This window comes from Lolium rigidum, chromosome 7 (genome assembly GCF_022539505.1).
Source record: "Lolium rigidum isolate FL_2022 chromosome 7, APGP_CSIRO_Lrig_0.1, whole genome shotgun sequence".
Classification (NCBI taxonomy): domain Eukaryota; kingdom Viridiplantae; phylum Streptophyta; class Magnoliopsida; order Poales; family Poaceae; genus Lolium; species Lolium rigidum.
The window spans coordinates 167,496,468-167,513,048 of record NC_061514.1 but is presented as its reverse complement, the minus strand read 5'-3'; the positions used below and the strand labels follow the sequence as shown (position 1 = coordinate 167,513,048).

Here is a 16,581-nt window from a genome sequence, read left to right as displayed (position 1 = left end):
TCTTATTTATTGTAAGAGATAACAATAAAAGATAATAGATTGTATCGCTAATATTTATCACCTTCTCTAAATAGCGTGGATTACTAAGAGAAAACATATTTTCCCTACCTATATGTTGTACATGCTCTTACCTAAAAAACGAAACGTGTGAGGGCCGGGGTTGACTTTAGACTGAAAGCCACTGAACGGTTGACTATTGGCCAGTGCCGACGCGGTCGACCCGACTGCATACGGCGGCCGAGAACCTGACTCGAGTCGTCGGGATTCCTCGAGGCGACAGAAATACGCAGCACGCGGCCGGAGTCACGGGCGATTTCGATTTGCTTTCCCTCGTCGTCTCGTCTCTCCTCCCCTCTGTCGCCGCGGCGGATCCAATGGCGCGGTCGCGGGCGAGGCGCCTGCTGCCGGTGCTCACCTTCGTCACGCTCGGAATGCTCATAGGTGCGCGCCCGCCCTCCCGCTCTCCCCGACCCTTAGCGCCGCTTGCCCTTTCGCTTCGCTGCTACGCCTTCATTTGAATCCGGCATGCTTCCGCCGTGTTTTCTTTCTCCGACTTGGCAGTCTCGAGTCCTGGAAATTGCGGGGGTGGTGCTTTGGTGCCGCCGTGAATTGTCCGGACGGGATGTTCCCTTTAGCTGCTAGCTGCCGTCGAATTCGATGCCTTTTTCTACTTTTTTGGATCAAATGGTTGTAAGCGTGAGGAGAATCGGCAGCATCTGTGTCTGCAATCCCCGTTGGGGGATTTTCAACGGATGGGGTGGCTTTGCTTGTGGTTGCGGCAATTACATGTGCTGGACCTGACTCGATTTGACTGATCTAAATTTAGCTTCCTTCCTGCGGAAATGGGTCATCCTGAGATCTGCGTGCCAGCGTACATGCCCAACGCTAGGATGCCGGACACTGTTACTACTAATGAGACATTGAAACCCATGTGGAAAGCGTGGTTGGACTTGGTTTGATGCCTAGTCATAGCTGAAATCCAGCTGACCCTCTGGCTCTGTGCATGCGTAGCTGAAGCAACTCCTTCGGGGCATCCAATTTTCAGTTTTGCGCAGTGCGGCCCAGAAAATTCCTTTTTTTCGATAAAGGGAATATATTAATATCAAAACGATACCAATTACACCCAGCCTCTGCAACAACGCACCACCCTAATGGCACTACGGATGCACACAACCAAAAAAAGAAAAAGAAAACTAAGAAACAAAAGTCCCGCTACAGTATCTCGGGCCTAACAACAGCAATACATCCACCGCCAAGACAACACCTGAAATACGTAATCTCCAAAAACGACGCCTCCAAGAAGGGAACAGTGCGCTAACACCATCGTCGCCCGATCAACGATCTTAGGTTTTCACCCCGAAGATAGTCCCCGCTCTCAAAACAATGCCTCCAACAAGGTCATTGCCGGGCACAACCAGCTAAGGCCAGACCTTGGGCTTTCACCCCGAAAGGTAGGACTCGAACTTCACCTGTGTTGTCGCCCCCACTTTCATACCGCTGCCGTGAAGCCCGGAACACCAAGCAAGTCCCTCAACAGCGCGGAGACTTGAACCTCCCTTAGCTAGTCCTCCCTCCGGCCTTCATGAACTTCTCTTCTTCCGACTTTCATCATGGATCCATAGTCACTTGATGTCAACACGTAAAAAGAGCTTCGCGCCGCTCCCTCCAGAACCAATCGGTCGGAATAAAAGCATGGGTGCGCACGACCGAATACCACCGATCCGAGCAAACTCCGGGCAAAAAGCATCGTTACATTCGCCGGCGGAGCCTTCCGAACTCAACACTCCGGCTAGATCACGAGTCCGAGCCTCCGGTAGGTCTTCCTCTTCACGCAAGAGAGACCCTAGGACCACCGCCTTTATTCAGGTCGGACCCCCACGTCGGCGACCATCCCGGGCTGGCCACTCCAACCCTCCACCGGCAACTCCGTCGCCGGCTTCCAAGCATCTCCATCTCGCCGTCGAAACGCGGTGATAGATCGATAGATCCACCACCACCAACCGCAGGCCGACCCTCTCCGGCGAAGAAGAGGGTCACCTCCACCGTCGTACCCAAGGCTGCTGCCCCGGGCGACCTCGTGTCGCGAGTGAAGCCCGAGATCGCCTCCACTCACCGGCGAGAGGCGGGGGGGGATTGGCGCAGGCCATGAGCCTGGCCGCCGCCCACCACCAGCCCCTACCGGAGTGCTGCGGAGAGCCGACGGGAGGAGGGAGGCCGCAGCGCTGGCCGCCGCTGCCCATCCCAACCGCGCCGGCCGATCCACCAGGGGAGAGCCGACGGGAGAAGGGGGCGCAGCGCAGGCCGCCGCCGCCCAACCCATCCGCGCGCCCGCCATGCGTCGAGGAAGGAGATCCGGCCGCCGTCCACCACGCGTCGACGAGGAAGGGCCCCCGCCGCCGCCACGCCCCGAGGGTCTTTGCCCCGGCGGCGCTACCGGCGGCGGCGGCGGCGTTTAGGGCTGGGGAGGCTGGACGGGAGGCTGGAGGGTTACGCAGCTCGTCCCCAGAAAATTCCTGGTCGTACTTTCGATCATTCTCGGGCTCCCATCTCGAACTATATACACTCTAACAAATAACAATACTGTAGTTCAATGTCGCTTTGATTGTCTCATAAATGAATGAACATCATTAGACTTATTGTTTTAAAAGTCATATGTTGGCCCCCGAATCTGATTTCAATTGCTTGTATAAAGCTTTGATGTGTTGCTTAATTCTGTTTCATCTTGGTATTTTTTTTCCCAATGATGCAGGCTCACTGCTACAGCTAGTGTTTTTCCGCCGGGTAGACGACCAATCCTGTATGTCTTTCCTCTTTTACTTGTTGGGTAACAGCAATAGTGCACATTTTCTCTACTTGGAACAGACTAGAGATTATCGTCTGCAGCGTCATGTTTCTTCTTGCCCACTCATTTTGCGTTGCTTGAATGCCCTCCATGTTTTAGATTTTAACGTCAAATCAGATACCTGTTTAACACAGATATTCAGTTTTGCATATTGTTGCATCTGAGTAAACCCTGTTCCATAAAGCCCTCAACTGAAGGGAGTAGGCTTTACTCCTCAGTGAGTTCGATGTATGTCTAATCAAACTTTAGGTGTCCTGCATAGCAGATTCAGTACATGTGGATAATGATCAGGAGGCGGCAGTTCTTCGGCTTGGATATGTAAGTTCTGCTATTATTTACAGGCTTTAGATGTATTCCCCTCTGTAATTTTAACATTCTTAGACTTCGCTTTTTTGCTTATGTTCTTGCAACCATTTTTGTGTGGGAAAATTCCCGCACATCCTACCCTACCTGGCTTCATTACTCTAGTATATATTCATTGGACATCATCAATGAACTACACCTTTGCCCAGAAATATCAATTAAGTTTTACAGACATATTAGAAGGGGAGATAGGGGAAGGTGCTCGGTGGGTACGGCCATGGTTGGGAGGGATTCCTACTTGTGCAGGATTCCTTCGTGAGGTATAGGATGGGACGAACGGAACGGAATAAAACAAACATAACGGGCAGGGGTTTAATCGGCAATCCAAGGTGTTCAGAGGAATTATATACTACAAACTGGATTTTTTCTAAAAAACTAAGACACCTTACAAAAAGGAATGGAGAGAGTGTGCTTTTTTAGAGCATTTTTCTTTCTGTTTGAACAAAGATTCGTTGGTATGATTATCTATGCTGTTAATACCATTTGTTCATACATATATGAAATTTAAACATTGACCATGTGCAATTGATTGCATAATGGTGGTGGCATGTCAAACCTGAGTATTTCCTTATTGTGTTATTTACTACTCCATCCGTTCCAAAATAATTGAAGATCTAGGTTTGTCCTAAGTTAAACTATCTTAAGTTTGACCAAGATTGCAGAAAAAGATGTTTAACTTAAGACAAACCAAGAACTTCATTAATTTTCAATGGAACGAATAGTTTTAAAAGAAAAATTCTCTATAGCTCCTCTAGGTGTAGAATTTTAAATTCGGATGAATAGCATAAGCATATAGTTTCAGACATAGGTGCTAGGGACCTTGTAAAGCTTCGCTCTTAACAAGGGTTTATAATCTTGTGAAACGCTGGTATTGTGCTTCCTTGTATGTTAGTAACTCTCTGGTATGTACTAGTGAACATTCATGCATGATGTGTGCACTATGTATGACCAATTGTGTGTGATGATTTTTACATTGTGCTGTCTTATTTAGCAAACTTAGTTTTGTTCATACTCAAACTGAAAAGTCGAGAGCACATCTTCTCTTGCTCTGACAAAGTAAATCTATTTATTTGTAATATGTAGGTGAAGCCTGAAGTTATCAGCTGGAAGCCTCGAATAATTGTTTTCCATAATTTTCTTAGTTCAGAGGTACGGTCCTGCCTCGTGTGTTTTATTTATGCTAAATCAGCATTCTCTGTATTATTCCATGTTTATTTATTTATTATAGTGGTAAGTCTTTTAAGCCACATACCGTCCTTGCCATATTTTAATTTTCAAACACGAATTATAAACCCTAGCCAGTAGCATTTATTTTCAGCAGATCAACAAGTTTCAAAACATATTGCCGACCAATACAATGGCATACATGACTCCGCACCAGTAAAATGGAAAATATACAAAATATTATTGTTGACACATTTTTGGCTAATCTTTGCAGGAATGTGATTATCTACGAGAAATTGCTAGACCAAGACTTGAGATTTCTACTGTAGTTGATGTCGCGACAGGAAAAGTATGTGCTTTGGCTTGCAATTCATAGGACATTGTCTCTGTCTATCAATACTTAGTAGACATTATATTTTTCATTGAATCAGCAGATCAGCAAGTTCGAATCTTAGTTGGGAACATAAAGACTTTTTTTTATAATCTATGTTCAATTTATACACTTACAGAACAAATTTTTATTAATGGGAAACATGGCAACGCATTGTCAAACGATTTCTTAACAAGCCCTTGGTGTGCTAGGAATATTTATTTCGGACGATTAAAATCTTGTATGGACAACACTCTTCTCTTGTTTCTTCGAGCTTGAACATTAACATAACTTCTCATGCCTGTTTCGAAAGCATCTTATTCTCCGGGTTGTAGTTACAAATGGATCTACTTTACTCTTTCATACAGAGCAAGTTAATGCTTTGGCTTTTGACATGCCCTCAGCACTCCTGTATTGCAGTTTACTAAACGATTGCTTATAATACTGGAAGTTTGAGAGGAATTTGTTGTGTTAGCTTGATAGTTGTTCTTATTTTTCATGTTTATTTGGTTTACTGAAAATCTCATACATTTTCTTCTCTTTACTATATTTTCAATCTTTCTGTTGGTATGTACCCCAGGGTGTAAAAAGTGATGTTCGCACAAGTTCTGGGATGTTTGTGAACTCCGAAGAAAGAAAACGCCCAGTCATTCAGGTCTGTTCACACTACTTGACAGAAGTTCCCTTAACTATATTCAACTTATATGCCTACATATATGTCTGTTCTGCAACAAAAACTTTGGAACAGCATTCGTTGTGTTGCACAACATGAGTTCAGTTTTTTTCTGTGTTTCTCTTTGCTGGCACTCTGTAACACAAAAGGGTACACGCATATGTTTGCTGCATTATTAGAGAGGGGCGTGTTCTGTTCATAAGTTGTATGCATTAAGATTTATTTGTAAAGTCAATTGCATCTTTGTAAACAACATTGTCTAAAGTAGCCCACTTTAGATTATTATTTAACTATTTGTCCTTTCCTTTTATATGTTAGGTCAAAAGAATATTGAGTGTATGAGATTATCTTAGTTCTTAACTTTAATTTTTAACTAAGGTACTAAAACGTCCTGTTAGACATGGAACCAATATAGGACATACATGTAAAAAAATGAGATTTTTTGTTGTATTATGGATGGAATTGAAAAATCATGTTACCAAATGGTACATTATCTCCAACGAACATGTTCATGTGAATGCAAAAACTAGGCTTTATAATTTGTAGCTTCTGTCAGAGGATACCAAAAATCCCATGAGTGGCACCCAGAACATATATGGTAGCATCGTTGATGTCGAATATCGCAAATCATGTAGTGATAGGTAGGTAAAGGGGCCGGTGATCTAAAAGGTTGTTTGTGTATCTTACAACATACACGACTTCGTCTGGTGCAATCCTAGTTTCAAAAACAAAAACTGATGCACCCTAGTATCCCAGTGACATCCTTAGTTCAGCAACACAGATTCACACCATCAAAGTCTAAAAGTTTCCATGAACTCATCAGAGTCATCAGTTGAATATACTGAATCCATATTTGTGTGGTCATCGCAGCACTGTGATAATACTTTGGGCTTTTGACTACAACAGGCATTGCACGATATGTACTTTTTATCGTGAGTTAAATTGGAATTTTAACTGTAGTGATTTACTAATTCATTATTCCACTAACATTTGTACTGCTCTGGCCAGGCTATAGAGAAGCGGATTTCTGTATTCTCTCAGATACCAGTAGAAAACGGGGAACTCATCCAAGTTTTACGGTACTAGATTGAGTTATTTCTATTATTCTCTGAAGCTCTTTGAATTGGCTAGCGTTTTTAACTCAATTGTATACTGCAGGTATGAACCAAGCCAGTATTACAGACCACATCATGATTACTTTTCAGATACTGTAAGTTGAACTGCTTCTAAGAAATATATAGCTTTACTATGACATCACCAGATTATTCATTCCACATTTTATTTCAACTAGTCATTTTGGTATTTCAAATTAATTATGTGGAATTAGTAACTCTGTGAATTAACAATCTGCAGTTCAACCTTAAACGTGGGGGGCAGCGTGTTGCTACAATGTTGATGTATTTGACCGATGGTGTTGAAGGTGGTGAAACCCATTTTCCTCAGGTTAGTTGAATCTGTACCTTGTGTGTGGCCTGTGTCTGCCTTCATGTTATGTGTTGTTCCTGCGTGACGTTCTGCATTCTTCTGTTTTAGGCTGGAGATGGTGAATGCAGTTGTGGAGGAACAATGCTCAAAGGACTATGTGTTAAGCCAAACAAAGGAGACGCTGTGCTATTTTGGAGCATGGTGCGCCACTCTTTCCTCTCACTAGTTTTATGTAGACATGTAGTGCCAAAGCAGAAATCAAAGCGTGGTTTGGAAGTTTTAATAAATCACCTGAAAATATTTCCTTGTCATTATCTTGCAATCGATTTCTGATCAACGACTCCGAACGGTCTGCCCCTACTACAACCAGGCTAACGTACAGCTTTGTTTCAGGGACTTGATGGTAACACGGACTTGAGCAGCCTTCACAGTGGATGCCCTGTACTGGAAGGGGAAAAATGGTCGGCCACGAAATGGATGAGGCAAAAGATGACTTTCTGATTGCAGATAGGGCAGATATAGGGAGGGGATTCTTTTCTTTGCACCCTGTAGTACAAATATACAACATCTCAGGAATTAAGTAACAGTAAAATGGAACTACCTATGAGCCACCACAGTGATTTGACACGGTTAGCCGTCTGATCGCGTCTTTGGACGTCTCTGATCTGTACGTCCTCTCAGAGCATTACCGCGTTTGGCCCGACGTTAAAAGGGCTGCTTCTCCGGAAACAAATCTAGCTGGTCTGTGGTTCGCCGGGCTCTGTTCCGCGGTATGCGGCTTCGACGGCCCGTTCTTATTTCTTTGCGAAGAGGCCCGCCCATGTACCAGTTCGTCGTCCTTGGGTGTACCGGTGTACCCTTTCGGTTTCAGCCCTATCTGGCTCTGTGCCTCTGTCAGGGCATCTCCAGCGGCGCGACGCAAATGGTCGCTGAGCGACCGTTTTCGTCCGCCGTGACCGGAAATGCGTCTGGGCCCTGCTCCAGCGGAGCGACGCAAAGTGACCGGCCCGTCCGCGGAGACGCAAACCTGGCCCAAATATGCGCCAGGTTTGCGTCTCCGCGGACGCTGGCGGACGCGGCGAGCGTCCTCCATTTCTTACCCGAGTCCCGCAAGTCAGCGAGAGCAAAATCGACCGCTTCGACCTGATTTCTTTTTTCACCCTCGTTGGTGCCCTAGTGCGACGCCCCCTCAATCCCCGCCGTCCGCCGTCGGCCGCTGGTACTCGCCGCCGGCACCGTTGTCGCCGCGCGGGAGAGCAGGATCGTACTCGGGGTTGGGGCTCCGGCGCGAACCTGCCGGCTGTTTTCGGGCGAAACGTTGCCGGTTGCGCCGCCCTTCCGCGCCGCCCACGACTCGTTCGACCTATTGCGCCGGTAGGTTCCTTCTCATTTTTTCGGCGCGATTTGTGCGCGGCCATTGATCAACAGTTCGTATCGACGCAGATGGACGCGTGGCATATGGTGGAGAAGTTCCGCGCGGAGATCGTTGACTCCTCTTCGGACGACGAGTCCGATCATTCGGCGCACACATTGGCAACTACTGCGGCCTCCATGATCCACGAGTTCACCTCAAACCCGGGGTCGCAGCACCGGGGCTCTGTGAAGGGGCGCTCGAAAAACCTGCCGCGCAACAGAGTGGCGTGGCAGGCCCGCCTCCACAAGGACTACTTCCACCTCACCAATCCGATCTTTCCGGAAAAATTGTTCCGGCGCCGATACAGGATGTCAAGGGACCTGTTCTTGGTCATTCTACGGGGCGTTAGGAACTACGACCCCCTACTTTCAATGCAGGCCCGATGCAACAGGTGCGCTAGGCTTCACCTCCTACCAAAAATGCTCTGGGGCTATTCGCATGCTCTCATATGGAATGGCTGCTGATATATTCGATGAGTATCTTCGAATGGGTGAGAGCACCTGCCTTGAGTCCATGTATAGGTTTTGCCGAGCCGTGATTGCCGTGTTCGGACAGTATTTCGTAGGGAGCCAACTGTTGAGGATACAAGATGCCTCCTATCTATCAACGAGTCTAGAGGCTTCCCAGGAATGATTGGCGGCATAGATTGCATGCACTGGGAGTGGAAAAGCTGTCCATTTGGATGGCGGTGGTCGATACAGCGGGCATGAGGAGGGACGGACTGTCATTCTTGAAGTCTGTCATATCTCAAGATTTATGGATTTGGCATTCATTCTTTGGCATGGCCGGTTCCAACAATGATATCAATGTGTTGCACCGATCACCGGTTTTCGAAAGGCTTATGCAAGGCAAAGCTCCCCGGGTGAGCTATGAGATCAATGGAAATGCATATGACAAGTCATATTATCTTGCTGATGGCATCTACCCTGACTGGGCCACATTGGTGAAGACTATCCGTAATCCAAACTCCGAGAAGACGAGGAGGTTTGCCAAGATGCAAGAGGCTTGCAGGAAAGATGTGGAGCGTGGATTTGGTGTGCTCCAAGCTCGGTGGGCAATTGTCCGTCACCCGGCAAGAACATGGTCCCTGAAGACCATGCATGAGGTGATGACATGCTGCGTGATCATGCACAACATGATCGTTGAGAACGAGCGTCCTGATGGCCGCAATGAGAACCAGTGGGAATTCCAAGGTGAGTTGGTTGCGCCACTTCCTGGAGCTTCATCTTGGCAGGACTATCTACATATGAATGTAGAAGTCACAAACGATACCGTCTCCAAACAGCTGCAGGCGGATCTGATTGAGCATCAATGGACCATGGTTGGCCATGAAGATCATGCCTAGAGGACCAGTATCTTATTTTCATGTAGACTTTTAAAAATTTAAATGTTATAACTATGACTTCGTTGAAATCCTATTTGTTGTTTCAAAACTTCATATTTGATGCAAACGCGGAAATGCGTCGCGCGCCGGAGCCACCCCAGGGTGCAAACGGACGCGCGGACAAAAACGGTCTGTCTCGCGTCCGCCGCGCGACGCAAACGGACATTTCGGACGTCCGAAATGCGTCGCGCCGCTGGAGATGCCCTCACAGGAACGGCGGCGGATTGTGAGCCGATGCAGGTCCATGGCGCAACACGAGCTTGGAAGACCTCGAGCGCTAGCGGCCCCTCCCCGACTTCAACCTTGAAAGCGCGTGGTGCCCACCGTGATCCATCAGCTTGCCCGGTGAAAACAGAGTCCCTAGGCGCGCTGCCCTCCAAGATGGTCGCAACATACTCCCTATCTCCAAGGCGGTCGCGGCTTCCCCTTCAGCTCCAACGAGGAGCGAGCCGGAGGAAAGGAGGAGCAGTCCTCTCCCCACGGCCCATCCCCGCTGAGATTGACGAACATTGCCTGCACCGTGATATGAAGTCGTCAACAGTGAGCACATGAACAGAGCAGGTTAATTCTGATCTCATTCACCTTCTTCCCTTTCCTTTGTTGTAGCGCATGTTTCTTTCCATCGAATCATGTTCAGTGATGTTCACTGACGGAGTTCGAAATAAAAAAATTAGTCGAATTCTTCTCTATATCGTTCCAATTTTATCCGATGTCCCCGAAGGGACAGTCGAATTCTTGTTTCAAAAAAGAAAAATTTAGTTCTAATTAATTGTTGTTAGCAGTTTTAAACAACAGTTCAAGTGTGTTCTGTAACAGGCAAAAAAGTGGAGGAGAAAATTGTGTTTAATTGGCTGCTTCGTACTCTCAAATCCTAATCAGCTTCTTATTATGGAGCTAGAAGGAGTGCGAGGAGGCATAGAAAGAACGCTGCCACAGTGCCATTAATGATAATCCTGAAGTTTTAATTCATACAGATATTAATATTGGACAGACGAAATTGTTTGCTTTTCAAATGGCCAAACAGTATAGTCTACTTTTTTCACTTTCCTGAATCTTGCCCGCTAAACCTTTTACAATTTGTAATCATAAATTTCTCACAACTATCTATTTTCTATTTTTCTTTCTTGTCATGTAGATGGTATATTTGGTGGGAGCCATGAGGAGCATACTGCAAAATCAAAGCACTGTTTGTGTCCCACAATAACCTCACGGGGACATTATTATATCATGAATAATCGTTTGCTCGGGATCATGATGTGCATTTTTCATAAGTTGATATTTTAGAGTAAATCTGATGTATGAATTGTAAATAAAATGATTAGTGTGACTCTTTATGTTACCTTGGCAATACACATGGTTGAGAAGAACTAAATGCATTTTTGCATGTCCTTACAGTGCTTGTTGAGGTAGTGTGATCATTTATGCGGATGCCTTTTGGTCGTACCTATCAAGTAATTAAGCATTGGTATTAATGTTATTTTGTCCTTTTGGATTGACAACAATGCTAGGCTATAGTGCTTTGCGGGTTCCTATAATCAACCATGCTGGCATAGCTATGCAGGTCTAATAACTTCAGTTTGCTAACAATTGCTGAATTCCAACACATATGGAACATTTGTATTAGGTCAAGGCGCCAAATTATTTCTTCTGCAAGAGTTGTACTTTTTTTTTGTTGCTTGCAGCCTCGTGTTATTAGCCCGACTTCAAAATTTACATATACTCAAACACTAGGTTTATTATTCATTGTTACGTGACTGATCCATCGATGCTATTTCTACTGTAGAAAATTTCAGGTAACGAAATTGCTTCCGTCCATATCAGTTGGCGGTGGAATAGAAGCCCATACGAGAGACAAAGCTGTCAAGGCATTAGAATTTATTTTGAGGTAAACAAGCACATGATTTCTAAACTATTGCATATTGTCTCATCTTAAGGAAGTCATGTTTGTTAACAAAGTAAATAATCATATTCATAAGTGAACTTACATTTATTTAATGGTTTATTATGTCTTTTCTCCAATTCAAGGGGAATTTCTCTATTTAGGAGTACAGTTTTCAGTTTTGATCCACGAGGCTACACAATGTAGTCCACATACCAATGAGAGACCAAAACTTTGCATTGCGATTAAATGAATTGCTCTGCTAACTTTATTTTGTCGAGACTGTTTTTGATTGAGATCCATTCTAATGATCCCATACTTAAGTTAGTTGCTTGATTTTTATATGTCCTCATTCCATGTTTCACTCATCATTTTAGCAGGTTCACAACTGGAAATACCAGTACAATGGTACGATATTGACACAATTACGTCCAGCTGGAGCGCTTGATGGTGAAGCAAAGTAAAGTAGTTTTTGCAATTCTTTTATCGCTATAGATAGGGAAAACAATATTCATCATTAGCAATTTCTTGTTTTGTTTTTGAACTTTTGAATTCCCTGATAATCTGCTTTTTAAAATGATGAGTGATCAAAGGCTATAACTGAAGGTTTTGTCAGGTTGCGCGAGGGTGTTCTGTTGAGCTTATGTGTTTCTCCATCCTATGATGTTTAGCATACTTTCATGTTACTTAATTTTTTACCTTAGAAATTACCTTTATTATATTACTTTATGACCTCTTAAAATATTCATTTGTACGTGTAGGTGGCTTCACTGGGTTGTACTTTGTATAACAATTTTTTATAGGCATGCTGGATGGTTTGTTCCTTACATGTTTGAGTAGGAACCTAATGTTGTCGTACATTCTAATCACTGTTTTGACAATCTGAACCTTAATTAAGGAAGAGGCTATGTTTCTTAAAAATAAATTCTGCCATTTCCATATACTTAATTACTTGTAATTTATTGTTTATTTCCAATAATTTTATCTTCTAACTATGGAATGCATCTATATTAGGCACTATTATATTTATGCATTGTAGATTTTACAAATTTTGTACAGTTCATATGTAAATTCACTTTAAATGCCTTTTACCTTTAGGCATTTGTCAAAATTCCAATCTTTTGATTGTGACAAAGGACGGGCGCGGCAACGCGCGCCATTATGATCTAGTAAAATGAAGAATGAATGATATTTACTGTCTCGGCATCACACCTCTCAGAAAGATTAGAATTTTAAACAAATAGTAATCATAAGATCTTACGTCCATTGGCCTCACCCTGGGTCCTTCCCCCGTTGCCACATTGTTTGCAGAGCAGGAGAAGCTAACGACGGTTGATAAGACTCATTTTCTTTTTCGAAAATGGCCTTGCCTCTGTATTGAAGAGTTGCATATGGGGTTTATTATACTCCCTCATTCCGAGATACTACAAGTTATCCGGTATTTTTATTTGGGAAATAAAAAATAGATGTGGTAATATTCGAATTTAGACGACAATAAAAATGGTTTATCCAAATTCATTTCATAAATACAAATATGGTAGTATTGAATTTTAAAGAAAATATGGAAATGGTAATGAATATATCCGTATAAAATCATGTTAGGCACTTTTAAAGTGGGATATACCAACTACCCAACCTATTTTATTTTAACAAAATGGTCAAAGTTATTTTATGTGATTGAACATGGAACTAGTGCGCCTATAATTGTATCGGTATGGACTTGAGAAAATATCCTATCCACATGCGTATTCGGCTAATATCCACTCTATATTTGTATTCGACAATATTAAAAAAAAATCTTTGTCTATAAAATAATATCGGAGGTTTATCTAATTTCGGATATATCTATGGTCTAGATATATCTAAATTTAAAGAAAATTACAACATGTTTTCACGAACATAGGTAGTATATAAAAGTAGATGTCGAAAGGGCACTATTGGGTCCACATCGTGGGAGTGATGTTTTGGAACATGGGAGCATATGCTCCCTTTAGTTTAAAATGCATCTTACACACATTTTAAATTTCAAAAAATTGAAATGAAAAATTCGCACGTACATCTTCACGTGCTACACACTTACAAAGTTGTTTCATAAAAAATCAATTTGTCATGTGACGTGTGTAAAAAAGACAAAACTCAGTGCTAAAAATAAATTTTTTACAAGATAAAATTTCTCTTTTTTACATAGTCCACAAAAAATGTTGGTTTTTCTTGAAACTTGACGAACACACATATATTATGAAGATGTACATGTAGAATTTTTTGTCAATTTTTTTTGACACTTCAAAACAAGATTTTTTGGTAGAGGGAGCATACGCACCCGGGAGCCGAATTGAATTTCTCCCACATCGTTCACTTCTAAATACTTACTGTTTTATACTCCATCCATTTGTAAATAGGTATCTTATTTTTATCTAGATAAGGATGTACAGACACTAAATAGCATCTATAAAATTCAGATAAATCTCTAACATCTATTTATAGACAGAGAGTATTAGTTATTGCTGATTTTAAAATATCTATGTACAAATCTAAATTAGGGGCAACTAATATAAAAACTAGCATAAAATTTGCCACGCTTTCAACAAACTGCCCTCGGCAGTCAGATTTTTTTTCCATGGCACATGTTTCGAGCAACACCGAAGTTTCTGCATCAAGAGAAAGAGAATGTATGGGTTGGTGCCCACGTGCCTGCAGCCGGTGTTGGCTCGTGTCCAATGTTTACCAGCGCCGGACACGAACAGCAGCGCCAAGAAATGTCGTGCCAGACCCACGAACGGTACAGATCAAACACACACCACGACCAACGGCTCAGATCCATCAAACCAGCATATAAATCTGCCAGCACCCCCGCCTCCCGAACACCTCTTCAGCCCTAGCTCCTCTCCCCCTCCCCGCCGCCACCCCGCGCTCGCTGCCCTCCTCTCCTCTCGAACTCGCAAGACCACCGCTCGCGAAGATGGTACGATGATCCGATCTTGCTCACCTTTTCCTTCGATTTTGATTCGGTTAATTTCGATGCTCGCTTACTCGTCTGATCAGAGATCGTTCTTGAATGGCGAGTGACTTGATTCTCTTCTGACTTTGTTTGGTTTGTGAATCGTCTGAGCAGGTGCTCCAGAACGACATCGATCTGCTCAACCCGCCGCCGGAGCTCGAGAAGCAGAAGCACAAGAAGAAGCGCCTCGTCCAGTCCCCCAACTCCTTCTTCATGGTACGTATGTTCCCACTAGATCGCGTTGGATTTACAGGAAATATACATATGCCTATCCCGTTCCGTTTAATTGCTGTCCTGGCCTCTAATCACGCGTTACCGTTGTGCTCTTTCGTGCAGGATGTCAAGTGCCAGGGCTGCTTCAACATGTAAGGGCTCATATACTCTTTTAACATTATGATTATGATGTTGACTTGAGTGTTAATTTGGGACATAATAGTTTAAGTTTTTATCCCGGATGAATAGCTTCCTTAATTCTTTTAAGCATGGCGATGAAAGTTGTTTACACCATAACTTTGTCTGTAATAGTGTTACTCCAAATGCATGACATAAATTTGTATTATTATATTATGCAAAACAATTTAAGACATTTTGTCCTTCTTCATACGGTTTGGAAGAAGGCAAGTTAGAGGATCTGGTTCCGTTTGATAATATGTGTGTATTGTGCTGCTGTTGTGGTTTGCTAATGTCCTCCAGTTTGTCCTTTGACATATGATTGTGATGTGGCCCCTGTTTGTGTCTCCCTGTTCTGAATTATGTTGATATAGCATGTTGTTTCTGCCTCAGTCATATACTATTCTCGTTAACATGCATCATACCTCAATTCCATGACAACTTGATAGATGCTTACTACTTTCTATACTACCATGCTCATCATACATCAACTCCATGACTACTTGATAAGATCCTTACAACTTTCTTTTCTGCAATTACAGTACAACTGTGTTCAGCCACTCCCAGACCGTTGTCGTGTGCTCGGGCTGCCAGACCGTGCTCTGCCAACCTACCGGAGGAAAGGCCAGGCTCACCGAGGGATGCTCCTTCCGCCGGAAGGCAGACTAGGTTCCATGTCCGGTTACAGGAGAATGAAGCCCTACTGAACAATACTTTCCTGCTAGTACTTTTATCAGTGATGTGTACTCCTGAAGTTTTGTTAATTATGTCTGCCTGTCTCCACCCTGAACGTTGTAGCAACGCCTTACATATCCTACCCTTTGTGCTGCTACTTGTCAAGTTTTCTTCTCCAGTATATGTTGCTTGCCCTTCTGTTTAATTTTGTTCCAATCTACGGTGATGATTTCTTGATGTCTGCATTTTAGCAACAAAACTTAGCTTAAATATGATGGCTACTTGTGGAATGGTGATTTTTTTTTTGCTGCTGTACATTCACTATCTTATGTTTGAAGATGCATCTCATAATTTGTGTCGGATGTTTTGGATATGTTTTTGGACCTGGTTTGAGATGGAAAAATGCCGTACGGAAGGAGAAATCAGCTTCTGCCATTGTGTTACATGATGGTTTGTTCTCAGTAAAATACAGACAGAAGATATGACTGAATTTACTGCCAATTTAGGCGTAAATATCGACTTCGTCAGAACTGAACTTGATATACGACGGAAGGTAGTTATGTTTTTCCCTTAGGCTGGTGCCAATGCATATCCTCACTCTCACCCGCCAAGTCAGTTTTTTTCCTCACTCTCACCCCACGGTGTTAGTGCACGAGCTATAGTGCTAGCTCTTACTTCTCTCTCCTTCACATCAGCTTTTCTCTCTCCTCCACATCAGCACTTTCCTTCACATCAGCTTTTCTCTCTCCTCGATATCAGCATTTCTTTTTCAGATTACAACACTAAAAATAATGCAAGGAAATTATTTTATTGAACTAAAATTGTTACCGATTACATCATAATAAAAATTTCATAAAAATTTGAAAAGATTACATAAAAATTTGAAAAAATTACATAATCTACGCATTAGCCCACACATAGGGGTGGACATAAAGCTCAAGGCTCGGTTCGAGCTCGACAAAGCTTGGCTCGGGCTCGACTCAGCTCGACGGTCGGACAAGTCA

General features: G+C 43.4%; 2 protein-coding genes across 3 annotated transcripts; both read left to right on the top strand.

Moving 5' to 3' along the window:
* Positions 1–209: 209 nt before the first annotated feature.
* Positions 210–12,924, top strand: LOC124674662 (prolyl 4-hydroxylase 1). Of its 2 annotated transcripts, none has more exons than XM_047210707.1 (12): positions 210–441; positions 2,750–2,797; positions 3,105–3,160; positions 4,289–4,354; positions 4,644–4,718; positions 5,320–5,394; positions 6,421–6,491; positions 6,571–6,622; positions 6,766–6,855; positions 6,946–7,038; positions 7,231–7,413; positions 12,685–12,924. In XM_047210707.1, exons 1-11 carry the CDS (start codon positions 375–377, stop codon positions 7,336–7,338), a joined length of 801 nt encoding a protein of 266 aa, XP_047066663.1. In that variant the 5' UTR covers positions 210–374; the 3' UTR covers positions 7,339–7,413; positions 12,685–12,924. The 2 variants fall into 2 exon arrangements, with proteins under 2 accessions (XP_047066663.1, XP_047066664.1); XM_047210708.1 differs by having other exon boundaries at positions 211–441; positions 3,108–3,160.
* A 1,466-nt stretch (positions 12,925–14,390) lies between these two features.
* Positions 14,391–15,782, top strand: LOC124674231 (40S ribosomal protein S27-like). Its single transcript, XM_047210270.1, has 4 exons — positions 14,391–14,476; positions 14,627–14,728; positions 14,849–14,877; positions 15,445–15,782. The coding sequence occupies exons 1-4, from the start codon at positions 14,474–14,476 to the stop codon at positions 15,569–15,571; spliced, it is 261 nt and encodes an 86-aa protein (XP_047066226.1). The 5' UTR covers positions 14,391–14,473; the 3' UTR covers positions 15,572–15,782.
* Positions 15,783–16,581: the final 799 nt, after the last annotated feature.

Excerpts from the sequence above, each read along its gene's own strand:
- LOC124674662 (XM_047210707.1), top strand. The coding sequence starts at position 375 with ATGGCGCGGTCGCGGGCGAGGCGCCTGCTGCCGGTGCTCACCTTCGTC. Across the intron at positions 6,856-6,945 it reads GTGAAACCCATTTTCCTCAG|GCTGGAGATGGTGAATGCAG; the intron begins GTTAGTTGAATC and ends CTTCTGTTTTAG. Across the intron at positions 7,039-7,230 it reads CTGTGCTATTTTGGAGCATG|GGACTTGATGGTAACACGGA; the intron begins GTGCGCCACTCT and ends GCTTTGTTTCAG.
- LOC124674231 (XM_047210270.1), top strand. Across the intron at positions 14,729-14,848 it reads CCCCCAACTCCTTCTTCATG|GATGTCAAGTGCCAGGGCTG; the intron begins GTACGTATGTTC and ends TCTTTCGTGCAG. Across the intron at positions 14,878-15,444 it reads TGCCAGGGCTGCTTCAACAT|TACAACTGTGTTCAGCCACT; the intron begins GTAAGGGCTCAT and ends CTGCAATTACAG.